This window comes from Juglans regia, chromosome 7 (assembly GCF_001411555.2).
Source record: "Juglans regia cultivar Chandler chromosome 7, Walnut 2.0, whole genome shotgun sequence".
Lineage (NCBI taxonomy): Eukaryota > Viridiplantae > Streptophyta > Magnoliopsida > Fagales > Juglandaceae > Juglans > Juglans regia.
Genome location: NC_049907.1, coordinates 49,704,471 through 49,724,330, shown reverse-complemented (window position 1 = coordinate 49,724,330; position 19,860 = coordinate 49,704,471). Strand labels below are relative to the sequence as shown.

General features: G+C 33.4%; 3 protein-coding genes across 6 annotated transcripts; 2 read left to right on the top strand and 1 right to left on the bottom strand.

The window, feature by feature from the left end:
* Positions 1-317: 317 nt before the first annotated feature.
* LOC109013075 (probable protein phosphatase 2C 38) lies at positions 318-4,862 on the top strand. 3 transcript variants are annotated; one of them, XM_018995027.2, is made up of 6 exons: positions 318-689; positions 1,141-1,223; positions 1,319-1,810; positions 2,420-2,787; positions 3,604-3,840; positions 4,352-4,862. In XM_018995027.2, exons 3-6 carry the CDS (start codon positions 1,486-1,488, stop codon positions 4,574-4,576), a joined length of 1,155 nt encoding a protein of 384 aa, XP_018850572.1. In that variant the 5' UTR covers positions 318-689; positions 1,141-1,223; positions 1,319-1,485; the 3' UTR covers positions 4,577-4,862. The 3 variants fall into 3 exon arrangements, with proteins under 3 accessions (XP_018850572.1, XP_018850570.1, XP_018850571.1); XM_018995025.2 differs by having other exon boundaries at positions 319-689; positions 2,405-2,787; XM_018995026.2 differs by lacking the exon at positions 318-689 and adding an exon at positions 749-767 and having other exon boundaries at positions 2,405-2,787.
* A 4,044-nt stretch (positions 4,863-8,906) lies between these two features.
* Positions 8,907-14,143, top strand: LOC109013081 (protein IN2-1 homolog B-like; the record flags this gene model as incomplete). Its single annotated transcript, XM_035691591.1, has 10 exons — positions 8,907-9,109; positions 10,357-10,434; positions 10,629-10,689; positions 11,560-11,646; positions 12,124-12,222; positions 12,299-12,398; positions 12,473-12,552; positions 12,791-12,898; positions 13,755-13,835; positions 13,935-14,143. Coding segments are annotated over 10 exons (903 nt in total), but the record flags the coding sequence as incomplete, so codon positions are not given.
* Positions 14,144-16,184: 2,041 nt separating this feature from the next.
* On the bottom strand, positions 16,185-19,533 carry LOC109013078 (CDP-diacylglycerol--glycerol-3-phosphate 3-phosphatidyltransferase 2-like). 2 transcript variants are annotated; one of them, XM_018995028.2, is made up of 7 exons: positions 18,785-19,528; positions 17,895-17,992; positions 17,726-17,776; positions 17,478-17,591; positions 16,774-16,830; positions 16,589-16,674; positions 16,185-16,461 (listed from the first exon to the last, which is right to left on the bottom strand). In XM_018995028.2, the coding sequence occupies exons 1-7, from the start codon at positions 19,332-19,334 to the stop codon at positions 16,341-16,343; spliced, it is 1,077 nt and encodes a 358-aa protein (XP_018850573.1). In that variant the 5' UTR covers positions 19,335-19,528; the 3' UTR covers positions 16,185-16,340. The 2 variants fall into 2 exon arrangements, 1 of the variants encoding a protein (XP_018850573.1); XR_001999544.2 differs by having other exon boundaries at positions 16,349-16,461; positions 16,788-16,830; positions 18,785-19,533.
* Between the last annotated feature and the right edge of the window lie 327 nt (positions 19,534-19,860).

Here is a 19,860-nt window from a genome sequence, read left to right as displayed (position 1 = left end):
GAAGGATATCATTTTTCAATTATTGAAAACAACAGGAACAGATAAAAATTCTTCGAGCAGAAGTGTTGATTAAAAGTTTACAAATATTGTTTTTCGTACTTTACTTGATCGGTTTTCCGTTTAAGAGATCTAACAAATCTGCTATAAATGAATTCTGGATTCGTTTTTTTTTTAAAGAAAAAAGAAAGAACAGGGGAGAAGAGTAAAATTTCCTTAGAAGAATACTTTTTACTATTTAAAGGAGAAGGAAATATGAGCAAAGGTTGCCTAAAATGGTGGTTTGTTGCGGGTCAAAGTCAAAAGTCAAAACCCCGAGCAGAAAATTAGAAAACCAAAACTGAAAATCCAACCCAAAAGCCGAAAAGCCAAAAGCCCATGGGAAAAGGCACCATTGATGGATTTCAAACCGAGGAAATATGTTGTATAACCTCTTTCTTTAGAAGGGAGGAAAAAGGGAAGAGAGAAACAAGAACCAATAACAACTCCATGATCTCTTCCTCCCTCAATATGTTGCTAGATCTACCCTTTCAAAAGTTTTGAAAAATCTTCTCTTTTTGGTCAGAGCGTTCCAAATCTCCCTTGTAGATGATATGTTTAATCCATCAGATAAATGGGTTCTTTCCAGCTAAGGTTATAATCCAGAAACCATACACAAAGGAGTAGAATATTTGTCAGAACATAGATTCAAGGTATGTTTATAAGTTTCTGTTTATAATCAAGAAACCATAAACAAAGTGGGGGTATATTTCTCAGAACATAGATTCAAGGTATGTTTAGAAATTTCTGTAGTTTTAATTCTGTGCCATGATTGTTCCATTTTTGTCTTATAATTCCTGGTATTTAATTATAGCACATACCCGTAAATTTGTTTGATCTTGAATTGCTGATAGATTAATGGTGTTTACGTTTTGATTATTGTGTTAAGATCAAACAATTTTTCTGAATACCCGTTTCTTCGTTTGATTTACAATAGCTGCCATGCTTATGTTAGTTACATTCGGTTGTTTTTCTTGTAAATTTATGTTATGCATTTCCTATCCTTGCTCATCATTTTTCTTCAAATAGTTCAGTAAATGTATATATTCATGATTCCTGCACTTTTTTTTTTTTTTTTAATGACGACCTTTCATAACTTTGCAGGCTGGTGATATCCGCAATTTGATTTTTGTCTCATTATCGTATTGTGCAGCTATAGAACTTTTGTCATCTCGAATACCCGCATGGTACGATTTTTGTCTACTGTCTGTTTTTTGTCTCAAGTTCGTCTGCTATCCCTGCACATAACCATTAACTTATTTTATTTTTTACACCTTTACAGATTAATGGTGTCTGTATTCATCAATGAATATTTGATTTCTGGAGCATACGACTTACCTTTTGTCCTTGAGGAGAAATTAGAGCAGAAACTAGGGTTCTATCTTGTTCTTGATAACCATTTGACGAATAATTTGATTTTCGGGTCATTTGGGTGAGAATATGTAAGGTATGGTGTCAGCTGCATTGATGAGGATTGTGTCACCCTGTTGGAAACCTTCTGTTGAGGGTGAAAATTCCAGTGAGCGTGGTGATGTGAGTGGTCGGGTTGATGGTTTGTTGTGGTACAAGGATTCAGGACGGCATGTGAATGGAGAATTTTCAATGGCAGTAATTCAAGCAAACAATCTGTTGGAAGATCATAGCCAACTTGAATCAGGGTCAATGGGTTCGCTTGAATCCGGTCCTCTCGGAACATTCGTTGGAATTTATGATGGGCATGGAGGCCCTGAAGCTGCCCGTTTTATATATGATCGCCTGTTTGACAATATCAAGAGTAAGTTTTTCTTCCACCAATCACTTTATTAATTCAGTTTTCAATTCATCTGAGTTTGTGAGACTTGTTAATATGTTGGGGTGATGTCTATTTCATTTGTGGGCAGTTCCCCTGTTGCAAATGTGGCTAATTATTAGTTCTATTATCTTTTGATCTTTGTGCACTCGGAGAATTCCATGGGACAACCCACCAAAACAGGCGTAAATTATGTTATGAAATTGGGTGATGTTAGCTTAATTGAAAGTTGATTATAGCTTCCTAGAAACAACAGATATGGCAATGGATGTATCAATTTTTTGATACAAGAATTTGCCTCTACTTTGGAATCTCGTTCTATGATTATAGCTTGCAATTGTAAGAATTCAGAATGAGGCAAAGTTTTCTTATCATTGGGTGGTAATGCAAGTGACTCTTGTGAGTTCATGGATGATATCAACTAGAAAATGATAATTTTTCGTATGTTAACATAAAGGCAGTGGTTTAGTTTACATTCCATACTCTCTCTTTCTCCCTCTTGCTCTCACTATGATAACATGTTTTTGCTTTGACCCCAATTTTTAATTAATGCTAATGCATATGTTACTGACTTGACAGCTATTCGTGCTGCAGAGTTCACATCAGAGAATCAGGGAATGTCAGCTGATGTTATCAACAAAGCATTCCTGGCAACTGAAGAGGAGTTCCTTACTCTAGTAAAGAGGCAGTGGCTGAGTAAGCCACAAATTGCTTCTGTTGGTTCATGTTGTTTGGTAGGCATAATATGTAGCGGACTGCTTTACATTGCAAACGCAGGAGATTCTCGGGTGGTGTTAGGAAGACAGGAGAAGGCTCTTAAAGTGATTAAAGCTGTTCAGTTATCATATGAGCACAATGCAAGTGTGGAATCTGTGAGGGAGGAATTGCGATCGCTGCATCCCGATGATCCACAGATTGTTGTTTTAAGACACAAAGTGTGGCGTGTGAAGGGTCTGATACAGGTGATTTCTCAAGTGATTTTTTTTTTTTGTTTTTTTCTATAGATTGTTTCTTCCTTGTCTACTACCAAGTAACCCTTTTATTTTATATCCTTTTTAAGTCACCGCATTAAAGGCTAAAAAGCCCTCCAAACCCATGAGATCTTTTTGGGAATTAGATAATCAGGGACAAGCAGGTTTGGGTTTAAGATTGGAGCCATGTTGGGGTTTGGGTGAGTTCCATCTTATATGCGAAATATTAGTTTAAGCTATTCTACTAAGGTTTTTGAATGCACATGCTGTGAACATATTCTGATCTTTAGAGATTACCTAATGACCTGCTATGTCCTGCACTATGGGATTTGTTTCATATAGATCTATCTTGGTTTGTGATGGGTTCAAGAGGATTTACTGAAGCCTATGCCAAGTTCAGTACTGGGGTCAGGGCAACCTTGAACCTGGCCCATCCATATTTTCAACTCCATCAATTGCCCCCCTTCTTTTCAACTAATATCAATTGCTGCTGAACTAGGAGATGCTTCCCCTATGTTTGCTCAGGTTTTTTATCATAATTTAAGTTTGTCTCCATCATTCTCTGAATAAGTGTAAGTATTGAGTTTGAAACATAGAAGATATTTGTTGTATTAGTTTGGCATACTTCACAGTTTTTGGGTTCTTAAGTGACACGCAATGTGAGCAGTCTATGAATCCAAAATCAGAAAGTTGAGTATGATTCATAATGCCTGGAAGATTTCTCCTGAGGAAATCAGCGTGGTTTGTACACAACGATGACATGACTGGAGAGATAGCCCTTTTGAGAGATCTTTGTTGCTCTTGCAGGTTTCAAGATCAATAGGCGATGCTTATTTGAAGAAGGCAGAGTTCAATAGAGAACCTTTATTGTCGAAGTTTAGACTGCCAGAACCCTTCCACAAGCCAATCCTTAAAGCCGAGCCAACAATATCTGTGCAGAAACTCTGTTCTGAAGATCAATTTCTTATATTTGCATCAGATGGCTTATGGGAGCACCTAAGCAATCAGGAGGCAGTTGACATTGTCCAGAGCTGTCCACGTAATGTAGGATTCCTGTTACTATATTTGAATTTCCTTTGTATTTATGGTGGACATTGTTGCCATGGGTTATTTCTAACTGACTATGTGGTACTGGTACCTTAATTTTTTTCATCGGCTTATAAGAGATTGTGGCCTCTTTCCTTCTTTCTTTCCTTTTAAAAAAGATTTGACAATAATCTGAAGACGGTTGTATAGATCTTAGCCCTGCGGGAAAACATAGATTCTATCCCAGAAAATTATGGATAACTAGAGATCTTCTAGCAATGTGCCAATGTGTAATGAGATTAGTTGTTCTGTGAAGTAGGTACTGCTGACTTTTTCTAAGACTGAAAATTTGTGAAATTTCTTTTATTCATTTTCTTAAGACACTATATTAATTTAATAGGAGCAAAATGGATAGGTCTTTTTTTACTATTTTTTTTTTTTTAATTTTATGGTGTAATTAGTTTCTTGTTAGTCATTAATTGTTGAATTTTCTTCAGGACGAATTTAAATATCTCCTATGTTTTTGCAGGGCATAGCAAGAAAACTTGTTAAAACTGCACTTTGTGATGCAGCCAAAAAAAGAGAAATGAGATACTCAGACTTGAAAAAGATTGATCGAGGGGTGCGGAGACATTTTCATGATGATATCACAGTTATAGTTTTGTTTCTTGATTCCCATCTGATCAGTCGCAGCTCCTGGCATGGACCCCTACTTTCAATCAGAGGAGGTGGCGATAACTTTGCCAACACCTAGTTGAAGAGGTTCTGAATATCTATCCTTGGACCCTATTTTCTACACTTGTATTGAGAAACAACATTATTTTTTCTTTTTCCTTTAAAGAGAGAAGTTGAAGAAATGTCTTCTTTATTTTTTTATTTTTTTCGCCAATGTGTAGTGATCCTTCTTGGAAACATTTTTCCCATAATGTTCTGTAGGAATTATCTGGTGATTGACTCATGTAAGAAAGCTACCACTTAACAATAGCTACAGTTTTCCATTATAACAGGAATGCGAGACTCAAGCATGTTGATAATGTTCAGTTTCACTTTGTCTAGTTGAGTTTATTTGGGAGCTGTTAGCAGGTTATTAGGAATATAGAAATTGAAGGCAACTCATCAAGAACAATAGCAATTTTTGAGGTAGTCTAGACCTTTCAGATCAAGTAATCAAGATGCGTTCGCGGTTTGGAACTTGCATTACTTCACATGCCAGGCAATAGCTTTGTAGCTTTGTGTTATGCAAGAACTCCAAATTCCAAACTACCACTTTGCAAATGTCAATTATATAATTACTTTGTTAGTTAAGGAATTTATGCCTTCTTCATGAGTCTTTGCCATGTACGTGTACCCAGCCCCGCTTCATGGTTTTCCTTGGGTATGAACAAGAACCGGCCGGACCGACCTACGCCGACGGAGACTGGCCATCGGAGCCAAGATCCGGCCGAAACCGATAGAGAACCGGTCAGCTGGCAGCATAAAATAGATAAAACCGACATCGGCCAGTTCGTTCAAATCTTCCAATTTGAACGAACCGGCCGATTAAATAAATATATTTTTTTAATATATACCGTAGTTAAAACGATGTCATTTCACTTAAACTTGAGTGGAACGACATCGTTTTATACCTAAAGTGTACCAAAAAAAAAAACACAAGGTAAAATACATAACATATTAAAAAAAAAAAAAAAAAAAGAGTGAAACGATGCTATTTGATTTTAAACCAAACGGTGTCGTTTCGATTTGAGATGGTCTTCTTCCCCTCCCTTCTTCTTCTTCTTCTCTCTCTGCAACACACACTCTCTCTACTCTCTCAAACGAACATTGCCGCCAAGGGGACCAAGAACCACCAGAGTCAATACGGCCGGTATTTCTCCTCCCCATCGACCGGTACGATCGGTTATTTCATGCAAATCCTCTCCATCAATGGGCGTTGGTTTTGATAAAAAAAAAACCGCGTCCCTTTTTTGCCAATTAGTGTTGGTTTTCACCCCTAGGAAACCCCTAGTTTTCCTAGGGGTGCAAATTAGTGGAACCTAGGCTTCATTTGCACGCACATCATCTTCTTTGAAGTGTTAGTTTCTTCCCACCCTTTGATCGAATGATGTTTACAAATCACACATCCTGTGTTTTGGTTTTAGCTGTAGCTCGGTATTCACGATAAGTCGGGCCACCCGCTCAAACTTACCGTTTTCAATTTTTTGATTTTTTTTTTTCATATTTTTTTTCATATTTAAATATTTTAAATATATATATATATATTTCAATACACTTAAAATCACTTTCTTAATTACTAAGTGAAAAAAAAAAAAAATTGACAAGTGATACACTTGAGCGGTACACTTGGAGAGGCAAAATAGCTATTCTCATTCACAATTTCACTGCTCAATCATGCATTTAATACCTTATGAAACATAAAAGTTAATAGTATTGTCGTTGCTATTATGTCAATCAATATGTATCGTTAAGTATGTCCTATAGTGTATTTATATTGTTTACAAAAAAATTAAACGTCTTTAAGCATTTGTAAAAAAAAATAATATAAATTTATTAATAATTATTTTCTTAATTATTAAAAAAATAAAATAAAATAGCGAGTTCTAAGGGTGAAAAATCCAAGCTGCTTGATAATAGCATTCATTGTTCAGTACCTGAGGGTACCACGGAGCGTCTCTTTTAGATGTCTTTTATGCCTGTCAATATTTGCACCTTAAAGCTTTTGTGGCTATATCCAAGGATGATGATATGGTTATTATTTTTTTAATATTTATAGATTGTTTATAGTGTATTTTTTTTATCATATTTTAAAGTATTTTATTAACATTTTTAATTATTAAGAAAAAATAAAATAAAAATAAAATTTTATTAATATTCACTTTTTTAATTATTAAGTAAAATAATTTTTTTTTTTAAATTTTAAATATAAAAAATAATAAATAAGTAGTACAAAGATAAAAACCCTATCATTTTACTATCTACAATCAGTGTTTTTAACTTTTTGCCCCGCAACTCGGACGTTGTAAGCACTCTCAATAATGCTTTTCTATTTTGTAATTTTAAGTAAAATGAATAATAATATGTCAAAATACTTTTTTTTTTATCGAATTATGTAAAACAAATGTAAAATATATATAAGCTAAAATGCTTCTCTAAATATAATATGTATTATTTATTTATTTATTTATTTATGTAAATATTTATTTATTTTCTTTGTCTTTCTTTATATTCCTCCATTTACACTTTTATTTATAAAACACGAAAAGGTTACAATTTTATTAGGGAAAATTTATTTTAATAAAAAAATATTTTTCGTGTTAAAAATTTTGTAGAACATAATAAAAGGATAAAAAATTTACAAAAAATAGGATGAATGAGTTTTTTTTTTTCTATATTAATTTTCTTTTTAATTTTTTGTTGGGCTATTTTGATGCCATTTTGATAACAAAAGATATTGCGTTGACGTTAATATACGAGAAGTATTAAAATTTGACCATAATTAACATTTGTCAAGATCTTTTTATATTTTTTAATGGATTAATACTAGATATAATCGTGTGTTGTGCAAGTGATATGCATTCTTTTTAAAAAAGAAAGGAGTCTATTGCAAAAAGAGTTAAATTTTTTAAAATAAATCTCATATTTATTTAATTTTTTTAAAAAGGAATATGCGACTCTTATCTGATTATAAATATTATTAATATTTTAGATTTTATTTAATTTTAAATATATATTTTTAAATTCTTGTATTAAATCACGTTGTATGTTGAGAGAAAAAACAAAAAAAAAAAAACTAGTAATATAAGTCGAGAATAGCAATGAGCAGGACAACAAATAATACGTTAAAAGGCTCATAAAAAAAAAAGGGGATGGAGAATGGAGATGTACAACCACTGGTCAACTAACGTTCGGCTACTGGGCTGGAATGGGCGGTGGTGTTTACCTGATACAGGTAAGTGTGTTTTCATGGGTTTGTCAGGCAATTATTGATCAATCAGCAAGTTTTGTCACTTTGTGCAGCATCTCCAAAATATTACGCAACGACATTTCTTTCTTTTGTTGAAACTAATGTCAAATAAATAAGGAAAATACTATTTCTACATAAATATTTTATCTACCGAAATTGTATTTTATTTTATTTTTATTTAGTGATTAAGGAATGTTTTTAATTGAATTTATGATTTTTTTTATATTTTTTAAAAATATTTAAAGTGTTTAAAAAAATCATTGAAAAAAAAGCAAAAAAAAAAAAAAACATCTGCCTTTGGGTAGAAGATTTCGGTATCTTCCGTGGGTGTAACAGTTTCTAATAAATAAATATAGATTTAAATTATTATTAAAAATATTTATTTTACACACGTAATATAATATTATTTAGATTACACATCTTTTAAGTGTATACCATCACCGGTCAACTGACGTTCGGCTACTGGGTTGGAATGGGCGGTGGTGTTTACCTGATACAGGTAAGTGTGTTTTCATGGGTTTGTCAGGCAATTATTGATCAATCAGCAAGTTTTGTCACTTTGTGCAGCATCTCCAAAATATTACGCAACGACATTTCTTTCTTTTGATGAAACTAAAGTCAAATAAATATATATATAGATAAAAGTTATTATTGTGAATATTTATTTTATATATATAATATTATTTAAATTATATATTTTTTTAAATAAATATTAAGAATAATCAATTAAAAATAATCACGCAATGAATATAAAATATATATTATTATAATGACTTCTCTCTAACATTATTTATATCAAATATACAGTATCATTACTCAATCTAATCAGCCACAGAAGTTGTATGAAATCTTTTCTATTGATCCGCACGTTATTCTTAGAGAAACAAACATCTTAATATCTTAAAAAAAGTCAAAAAAAAAAAAAGAACAAGCAATCTAATGACCGGAGATTTTGATCTCAAAAAACAAGTATCTCGAGGAGCCTAACGAACCGTCAAACAAAGCCTCAAAAAAGAAAGAAATGCCCAGCTGTTCGAAACTGAGCTACCCTTCGCCACGCTCGACTCTTTCCGCACGTTGATAGGGAAACAAGCATCTCGAGGACCCTAACTAACCGTCAAACAAAGCCCAAAAAAGAAATGACCAGTTCGATACTGAGCTACCCTTCGCCACGCTCGACTCCTTCGGTCCCTTTCTCCGTCTTACAATTTTTGAAAAAGGTGACACTGACGCAGATTATATAACCAAACACCAACGTAATTCCTCTACAGCTTCAAGCACCCGGAAAACCAGAGCAACGATACTATCCGCTACAATGGCATCCGGGTAAGTCCTAATGTAAAATAGAATGTGTGATAGTATACTCGATTACTGATAAAATAGAGTTAAAGAAACCAGGACAGATCGACACAGTTCCTACAACGTCAACTCCAAGAACTTGCATGCTTAGGGATATTTTTTTTTTAGTTGGATACATGGACTTACACACGTATGATTGTGATAAGTAAGTTGGTTTTCCTGATTTTCAAGGATCGCGAAATTTAGGGGTTATATTAAGAATATTTTAGAATATTTATTAATAATAGTGAAATAGTTTGTAAATTGTAATCATTAAATTTTACTGAAGATATTTATCGAGTTTTGAAAAATAATAGATAAAAAGTTAATAAAAATATTAAAAAATAAAAAATGATTTGAATATATTTTTTGAATATATATATATTTTTTATAAGTTTGGAAAAGTTGTATAGAATTTTGTATTTTGTTTAGAAATTTAAAAAATCTGTAATTATTATGTAATGATTAAATGAAAATGTTGAAAATTTAGAATTGAAATTTTTTTTTATATTTGAGTAATATTTGTAAAGGATATTTGAGAATATCTGAGAAGCCTAATGATATTCTTACACATACTATATTACTACTTTATTACTCAATTACTTTTTTTTTCTTTTAGTTCTTTGAATTTGGATTAAAAAAATCTTAAAATATGACATTCTTACATAATTTAAAAGAAAATAAATTCAAGCAATTAACATATTATGTAATTTAATTAAAATTAAATTAAATTTTATAAAAGTTGACCTTCTATTGCTTTTTGAATTTAAAAAACATTGTTAGAAAGAAAGAGGTATTTTCTTCCTAGTAGTTAAGTGTGATATACATATTATAAATTATAAGGAGAATATCAATGGGAGAATATCAAACTTAAATTTTTTTTTTTATAATTTTATCTTAAAATAGAAAATATTTTTATAAAATTAAAATTATTTTTAATTAAATTATATGAATACGTTGATTGATTGAATTTATTTTTATTAAATTATACATGTTATGAAAATTTTAATCTAAATTAAAAAGGAAAAAAAATTAGATAGTAGAATAATAATAAATAAAATATAAGAATATTAGTGAGAATAGCTGAAAATGTTTGTGTGTCGGCCAGTCTTCAAGAATCAACATGCAGATCAGTGCAGCTTTTCCTTGTCTTTTTTATTTTTTGTAAGAAAAAACCAAAAATTAAAAAGAAACTCGGTTTTTACGTCCGGAGTTTTCATTCTCTACGCATGCAGACTTGTGAAAGAGGAGGTACTTCCACCAGTGCTTGGTTCTAGTGCAGAACCACCTCCGCTTTTTGATGGAACTACAAGGTTGGATTCTAATCTGCTTCACTTTTTGGCACTTGTTTAACCATAATAATGATATTTTACACCTTCGTTCAGTTAAAATAGATTTATTTCGATTCCCTTATTATCATATAAACCTAATCGAGAGCTTTTCTTTTCTAAGAGATTTTTCTTTGTGGATTTGACTTTGACAAGTGCTGCATTTTCTTACATTGAAGGTTGTATATATCATACACATGCCCGTATGCCCAGCGTGTGTGGGCCACCAGGAATATTAAGGTTGTCTTCAAAATCCTTTCATGATCTCATTTCTTATTTATGATCTCTTTATGTATGTTGTGTGCGAGCGCGGGGGACAAGAATGCATAGTACAATTTGGTTGCTAAAATAAGATTTCTAAATGGTAAGGAGAAAAATGGGTCAAAACCAAACTCCACACAACAATTTGTTTATTTTGGGGGAGATATGGGTCATGGGGGTACGTAGGGGGATTTAAGGGTCTGTTTGGGAATACAATTCTTCTCAAATATTTTTAAATATTTCATTTCTAAATATCACTCAAATACAAAATACTTTTTAATTTTAAATATTCAACTTTTTCATATAATTATTACCTAATCATTACAAATTTTTTAAACTTTTAAATAAAATATAAAAAATAGTACTATTTTTTCAAAATTTAAAACAAAAATAATATTAAAAAATAATATTTTAACAATTTTTTAACTTTATAATATTTTTATTTAACGTTTTCTCCCTTCTTTACAAAACCCAATAAAACATCTTAACTTAAATTATTTCACTATCATTCAGATATTATGATGTATTTTAGTATCCAAACGAGACTTAGTGAAGTAGATCTGATTTCAGGATTTAGTTTTGCTTTTTGAACTTGGAAACCTAACCTCAATGAAGTCGACTGTGGTATATTTGGGTGATTGCTTTTGTTTCCTCAGGTACCCAAAATAGATCAAGAGGGAAATCATACTTGGAACCCTTTTTCGGTTCCTTTTCTTATCTTAGGGGGAATTATGCTGCAAATGTCTTATCCATGCTAATCAATCTGCCATTTTTGGCATTTGCCTTTTCAATCTTATTGCAAAACTTACTCCTGTTTCATTGTTGTGTCCAAATAATGCGCGGGAGCAGGGATTGCAGGACAAGATACAATTGGTTCCTATTAATCTGCAAAACAGGCCTGATTGGTATAAGGAGAAACTTTACCCACCTAATAAGGTAATATTTATAAATGCAATATTCTCTTCAGATATTTGGTTTTTATATGAAGGTATAGATTTCCATCTTGTCTTCCCCTATAAATTACAACACATTCAAAAACCACAATGGAGTGGGAAATGGAAGAAGAAAAGTTAGTAATCAGTAATTTTTCTTTAGATAATCAAACCATAATACAAAGTAGTCTTGTGACGTGAAATAGATGTAGACAATTTTTTATTGCCCTGTAAAACAATAGAATGATTCCATTTCATGGAAATGACAATATGCTTCCTCCAGATGATACTGCGCCAGTATATATGATGCATTGTTAATGCTAAAACTAATAAAGAACTAAACAGTGTGCAAGTTCCATAGGAAGACAAACCGTACAGCTAAAGAAGAAACTTGTGGCTGTGGGTGCTATGCACAATTTAGTTCTTTTTTTTTTTTTTTCCTTCCCCCATTAGTTGTTTACCCGAAATATCTTCTGTGCAGGTACCATCATTAGAACACAATAATGAAGTCCAAGGAGAGAGTCTTAATCTGATCAAATATATAGACAGTCACTTTGAAGGGCCTTCACTTTTCCCTCACGTAAGACATGAAAATTCTCTTGCGCTTGTTTATCAGCACCACATCTTGTAAAGACGCACTATATTTTGAACTGTAGGATCCTGCCAAGATAGAGTTTGCAGAAGTGTTGATGTCCTCGTCTGACTCGTTCAACTCAGCTGTGTTTTCATCATTTAAAGGAGACGAGAATAAAGCATGTGAGTTGAATATCTGCAGCTTATGTCATCTATAAATAACACATATATAACACTATAATGGTAAACTGCATCAGATGCTGCATTTGATTTTGTCGAAACGGCTCTTTCCAAGTTTGAAGATGGCCCCTTTTTCCTTGGTCATCAGTTCAGTCTGGTAAGTGAAAATATTGGTGTGATCGCAATTATATCCACTTTCTGCTGTTTATTAGTTTTCAGTCTTGCTTTTGTGAAGAGATGGATGGTAGATGATCTGCGGTGTTTCTGTTTCTCTAATACTGGCAAGTTGTAGGTCTTTCTACAGTTAAAGCTATCAGAGTTTCCCAATGTAGAAAACGTCCTATTGCATATTATGGTAAGGGAACTCAGTTAAAATCTTTTTTCGTAATTTTCAGGTGGATATAACCTATGCTCCATTTCTTGAAAGATTTCAACACTTCTTATTGGATGTCAAGAATTATGACCTCACAGCTGGAAGGCCTAAACTGGCAGCTTTTATTGAGGTACAATAAAATTAAACGGTCGATGTCTATTTGATTCTATTTCTTATTCCGTTGGATGTCTTATATGTTCTGTAATTTTCATCTTCATGTCTCTTTGTTGTCATAAACTCCAATAAGTCATTTCTCCTTCAATCTCATTTGAGCTAAAACCAAAGTTGATATTGGGGTTGAGTAAACAGTAACTTATAATTTAGAGCATCAAATGAACTCCACAAGTTAGTGACACTTCCATTGTGACAGAAGATAAACCCAAGTTGAGATTTAAAATTCTTATATCCATAGAATAAAGATTTGGTTTTTTTGTTTCCTAAGATTTTAACATGATTAATTCTTTCATGTTGACAAATAAGGATTGAAAATTCTGTTTCTCAGGCCAAAAGGGAAAAAGAGTAGCCAAACAAAAAGGAAAAGATTCATAACTTTGGGATGATACTCTTAAACTAACTAAGAGAAAGAATAGTTGCAATCGTGAGTACGTAAGCGCCGTGCAATCACTTTGAAAAAAGTGAATAAATATGAGACTCACATGAAAAAATAATAATTTTTTAATAGTAAATCTCACTCTTTTTCAAAGCGACTGCACGACGCTTTTGCACTCCACGACTGCATGTAGCATTACATTTTTTAAAATAGGCCAAAAAAAAGAGAGATCAAACAAAATATGTCTATGCACATATAGCTTGATACAGTCCCATTACGTGTGTATTGCATTTAAATGGAATTAAAGCTGATATGGTTTGACATATTCATCCATAAAGTTAAAAGGACACAAAAATATCGCATGAATAGTTAAAAAAAAGAGAGAGTAATGGACATGGAATGAAACTTCTATTCACTTTTTGTTAATAATGTGTAGGAGGTGTACAAAATGGAGCCTTACAAACAAACTCGACGTGACCCAGAGGAGTATATTGGAATTTTAAGGAAAATGTTCTTGGTAATTCCCTCTTTTTGTTCTGTACAAGTGGTTTGTTGCCTGTGATATTGATTTGATGACATTGTTCTTATTGCTTCTCCTGAACCATTTCTTCTGCAGGAGTAACTCTGAAAAATCAGTCCGTCAGATTAAAAACTCTATCTTCCCTTTTGTGCCTGTTGTGATGGCTTTAGAGGACATGTTTAAGTTTCGAGTCTCGAAGCCATGAAAATTGACTTCGAAAACCTACGTGGATTGTCCATTATGATTTTCTATGTTTCTGCACTTGAAATAATTATGGTAACGAAACGCGGCTGGCATTACCAGAACTTGTTTTATGGCGACCATTTCGGCATGCTAAAAGGCAAAGGTCGTGGTAGTATGCTCCTTTTACAAGTAAAACCACAGTTTCATTACCTATATGGCCGTCGAAAAACAAATCAGTAGATTATTCTAAGGGCCAAACTTACGCTTGACCGTACGTTTTAGTCCAACTTAATTTTATATGTTTTTTCATGATTTTGTGAATAAAAAAAATTAAAATATAAATAGCTGAAAAAACAAGAGAGAACAGGCTGCAAGAACACGTTTGTATATCATCTAAAATTTATTATTTAAATAGTTATTTTGACGTGACACTACTATGTGATGCTACGTGAATTATTAAAAAAAATTAAAACACAATCATAAAAAAAGTCGAGAGAAATTAGAGTTTTAATTTTTTTCTATTTGTATTTTTAGATGCCTTTTTTATTTGAATATATTTTTGTATTTTTAGTTTTAATAAACTATTTATTATTACATAGTGGTGAGATCATTTTGAGATTCAATTAATTTGAGGAAAACTGAAATTGCTTTCCAAGATTTCAAGACAGTTAGGTTTGGATAAGGAGTGGATATAAGATAAAAATTGAATAAAATATTATTAAAATATTATTTTTATTTAAATATTTAAAAAAATTAAATTATTTATTATATTTTATATAAAAATATAAAAAAATTATAATAATTAAATAAAATAAGATAAAATAGTTTATTACACAATCGAAGGTGTCATGGGCGATAAAACTTGCAATTTGGTTACAAATGGTCAAAGATCCAATTTTGATTAATTTCGCATTCACTTTTCACTTTTCAAGAATCGACCGTCCTACTTCTGGCTTCACAGCCGATTTACAATCTTAATATAATATTTTTTAAAAAACGTCAAATCAAAATAAAAGTCAAACTAAAATTTTAAAAAATATATTATTTTAATACATAATCGTAGAAAAATTGTCATGTCAAGAATATGTTGGCCTGTATTTTTGTTCTGGCAAACGATTTTTGGATATAATTAAAAGAATAGAAACGAATAAACTATATTGAACTCCGAGACCCAATAAAAAATTACTCATGAATCCTCCCAAGCATGGCCTCAAGACCCGGCTCCTTCCAAGTTGGTGTTTCAAAACAAACATAGCAATTTCCTCCAACAAACAAAAAAGGATTAAAAAATTGGCTTCTTAGTTATACCTTTGAGAGGGATGGATTTAATAGCTTGCTAGAAAGATTATCAAGGCTGTCCCCAAGTGGTTGTTGTAGTTTGGATGATGATTACTTTATGTGGTATATTTTGATAGAAAGGATTAATTAGTGTCTTCAAAATAAAGAAGGCACAATAGAAGAACTTCGAAACTTTTTTGTGCACACCTTATTGCTTTAGTTTTCAGTCATTGTGCTTAATGGAACTAGTGTTCATGACTTTCTGTTTTTAATTTGTGGCTCCTAGAATGTATTTAGATGTTCTTTTGTATACTTCCTGAATGTCCAAACATTTACATCCAACTATTTCCCAAGTAGATAAGGGCATGGGACGATTTCAAAGATTTCAAATCATTGTTTTTAATTTCGTACCGTACCGGCCGGTACAGGTACTAGATATATACCGTACCGGCCAAAATATCGGCCGTATCGACCGATACCGGCCGTTTCGGCCTAAATTTCGGCCTGTACCGGCCTATATTTCAGCCGGTACCGGCCGATATTTCGGCCTGTGTTTTTTTTTTTTTTCGTTTTTTCAAATTACAAGTTTATTTTTTGACCCCCAATTTTAGATTAGACTATTTATAATTTATATGTATGTATGTATTTATATATAATTTATTCATATATAAACTATTATTTTAGAATATAATTGTTATATATATTTATATATATAATTTATTCATATATCGACTATCCCGAAACGGTACACGAAACGGTATCGGTACCGAAATATTTCGTTCCAGTGTCTTGACCGGTACGCCATCCGGTACGGTATTCAAAACATTGTTTCAAATACCTTGGAGACTGTCATAGTCGAAGTGATGCTAACCCCGCACCCCACTAGGATAATTCAACTGAAATTAAACTCAAAAAGTTTGGAACGTTTTGCGAACATCTTTGCTTTCCATCCATCTAAAGAACACAGCTCCAATGCATGAAGTTCATCATCAAAAGGGTTCATGTGCGAATAAAGTGCAACCATGCAACAAAGCTAGCACATTACTTCAGCAATACTCTCCAAATCTTCCTCATGTACACAAATAGTGACCATACAGCAAGACCAGCTGAGATGTAAAGCAAAACAACTCCGAAAGCTACGAGAATCCCCGGTCCTCCAAGACTGCACAATGAGGGGATAATACAAAAATATAAAGGGCACAATCAGATATTTTTCAAGGAAATATCTATTTCATCCTGATTAAGCCAGAACAGGAATGACACAATAAGCTAGATAAATGAGAATGAACCTGCTATCTCTGGTAGCCAACAGGATGGTTAGTGCAGTCATCTGTGTGGCTGTTTTCCACTTTCCCAAGTTATTTACAGCAACAGCCTAAAAAACTCCATTATTATAACATATTTCCGGCTAAAACACCAGCAATTTAGAAAACAAAAGTGGTGTCAGTCAAAGTGTACAGAAGAGAAAACAAACCTCTAAAAGCTTACTATTTTGAGAAGCAGCCCATTCTCTCACTGCAGACATGGTTATCTACATAAAAGTTTCAGCATATTTTGTAAGAGAATATCAACTAGAACATGAACTGATATCATCAAACAAGATATATACATAACTCTTTTCTGTAAGTAGGATATATATGTGTGATCACTTGAGGGAAAGAGCGAAAGAAAATAATGAAGGAAAAGTGTGCACACATGCACGAGCAAAAGATCATGTCAACTTAAGTAACAAGTATTCAGTTGAATTATCCTCAAGCATTGCTCCAAGGAAGCAGTTTTGGCAGTACAATATGACAATGGGGAGAAGGAAAAATATCGAGGAAGATAAAGACCAAGACAGAAGAAATGCGAAACACAAGGATTACACCCCAAAAAAAAAAAAAAAAAACACCAGTAAGGTAGCAGAGTGGGCCATAATGCTGGACCATAAAGCCCTGAAGGTGGTAGAGCTGTTAATGTAGAATATATTTCACCTAAAGGAAGGCAAATCCTGTCCAGACCTCGTTGCCAACATTAAAATTAAATCCTATTGGCTACTTCTATGAATAAAACTTCTTGATTACCTATAAAATAAAAAAGTTAAATCCTATTGGGAGCTATTTGCAACTTCTAGTGTATTGAATCCAGAGCATCCATGTGGCTGACAAGATTAAAACAACCATTAATAAAAAATATTACCTCCCTACCAATTATGGCAATTGAAGGTACAGCCAATAGCCATGGAACTTGACCAAACATTGGTACTTCAACGGGTCTGGTACACAACAAGACCAATGTGGCGGCAACCATAAGCTGCATTCAGCAGGGATGATAAAGACAAGAAAAAAAAGAACTCAAAAATTATTCTCAACAGTTAAACTGAAGCACCTGTATAGTATAACTAGCTTAAAGCAAAAGAAAATGAAATTCTAATCATCTTACCGTACCTTGTCAGCTACTGGATCTAGAAATGCACCAAATGCAGATCCTAGCATCATCTGATTTTTTTAAGAATTAGCCCTTATAAGATGTCACAAACATACTAAAATTTTCAGATCAATTAATTTGCCACAAGATCTGCTCCTATACAGCATGAAATACTAAGTGCTGGTATACCTTCCGAGCAAGATAGCCATCAAGCCAATCTGTAACAGCAGCAGATATGAAAATACTTGTCGTAGCAGTTGGTCCCCACCAACAATCAACATAGAAGGCTGATGTGAGATATGATAATATTAGTCTAATGAAATGCAAGTCTTTCATGCAATGACCACTAAAATGTATACTCAATTCGATAACCATCTGCAATTCCACATTCAATAAATGACAAGGGCAATCTTTGTAGCCCCACAAAGCAGCTCAGAGTACCGTGGAGTCCACATTATAAAATCAGGAAATCATGCTACCATATAAACAATAAACATATTTCAATCGAGAAAACCTCCTTCATATTTTGCATGCATGAATGAGGCAAACAAAAATCTGAAATTCAAAGGTTTCCTGGATTAAAGAAAATTCAATCCGCAACCTAACAAAGTTGAGATAAGCTCAAACGCAGAAATATGAAAAGCAAAAAACCTGAAATCGCAACATCATTAAGAACCTAAAAGAGATCAAATTCACCCAAAAAAAAGACTTAACTAAAGCTTAGCAGTAAACAATAACTAATTGATCTCACTGCCAAACTTAAATGTCCATCATAACTCGTATGTTTATTTTTTTATAGGTAAACAAAAAATTTATTGATAAAGAACGATAATACGAATAAAACATTGGATGAACACCAAGCATTACAAAAATCAAAAGTTTAATCCACAATTGATGCTACTCTGCAACCAAATTTCCCATACCTATCACATTCATTCCTAAAGAAAACCTAAACCTGGGCATCCATATACAAAGTTCCAAACTTTTCCATCCAATTCCGATCGGATCATCAAAACCAAAACCATCCCATTCCTTGAAACAGCTCATATTTGAAAACTGAAAAAAATATATTCACATACTACTTATGAGAAGCGGCACAGCGGCGACGCGACCGAGCGTTAAGATTGTGGGTAATGTGAGCAGTTTCGAAGACTGTTGTTGTTGTGGCCGCTGGTTTTGCATTGACAAGGGCGATTGTAACAAATCGTTGGGGTCCTTGCTTTCCGCACCCATATCTGCCACGATACCGGAGCCAGATTTAGAGGCAGAAAAACCTCCTTTCTCTTCGGAGCTAAAACTGCGTGAAGATAGAGCAGGGGGGCAGTTCTTGTGGTGGACGCCACGAAACCGTAGCGTTTTAGGAGTAAGCTTATCGTGCGCGGAGGGTGTGAGGGGTGCGCACGGGGCTATACTCCACCCATGTTTATAGACAGTAACAACGGCTATTCGCTCCCAGTTGCAGTTAACATACAGGGCTTCAAAGTGTCTGGGTTTAGGCTTTAGTTTGGCTAGAGAGCTGGTGGCCGTGGCGGTGGTGCTGCGGGCCCATTTGTTGAAATTGTGGTGGCAGCCGAAGGGCTTGTGGGTGTAAATAGAAGCTGCCGCCATGGGCAGTTTCAGGCATGACATGGGGCTTTAAAAATTAATTCACAACGAGGCTGTCGAATTGTATTTTGTGGGTACGATTTTAGTTAAGGGATTATCTCTGATCCGTTGGGTAATCTACTAATCTCTACCTCTACGACTTTAGAGTCGAGAGCTTATTCTTTCGAGCTTTCATTCCGTAAATCCTAGGGGCGAGATTTCGACGTGTTAATTAGAAAAGGGTCGCCGTGATAGCATCGTTGATGTGATTTTCTGTTAAATTTATGACTTTTAGGGAATAAGATTGCTTTTCTATTCTTACTTCGTCGGTGTAATTTGGGGTGATCCTTCCACCGACAAAATAAACGAAGAGCACGTGAGAGTTGCTCGAGAGGCAAACTAATCTTAAAAAAGTCAAATAAAACAATGGGTAGGACACAATGGTGTCCATGTTTGGTAGCTGCATCATGCAAAAGAACGAATGGAATTGCAAATGGATCCCATTAATATTTACTCGGCCTTGGTCGAATTGTTGCTGATAAAAAGATGCACTACTAACAATAAGGGCGGG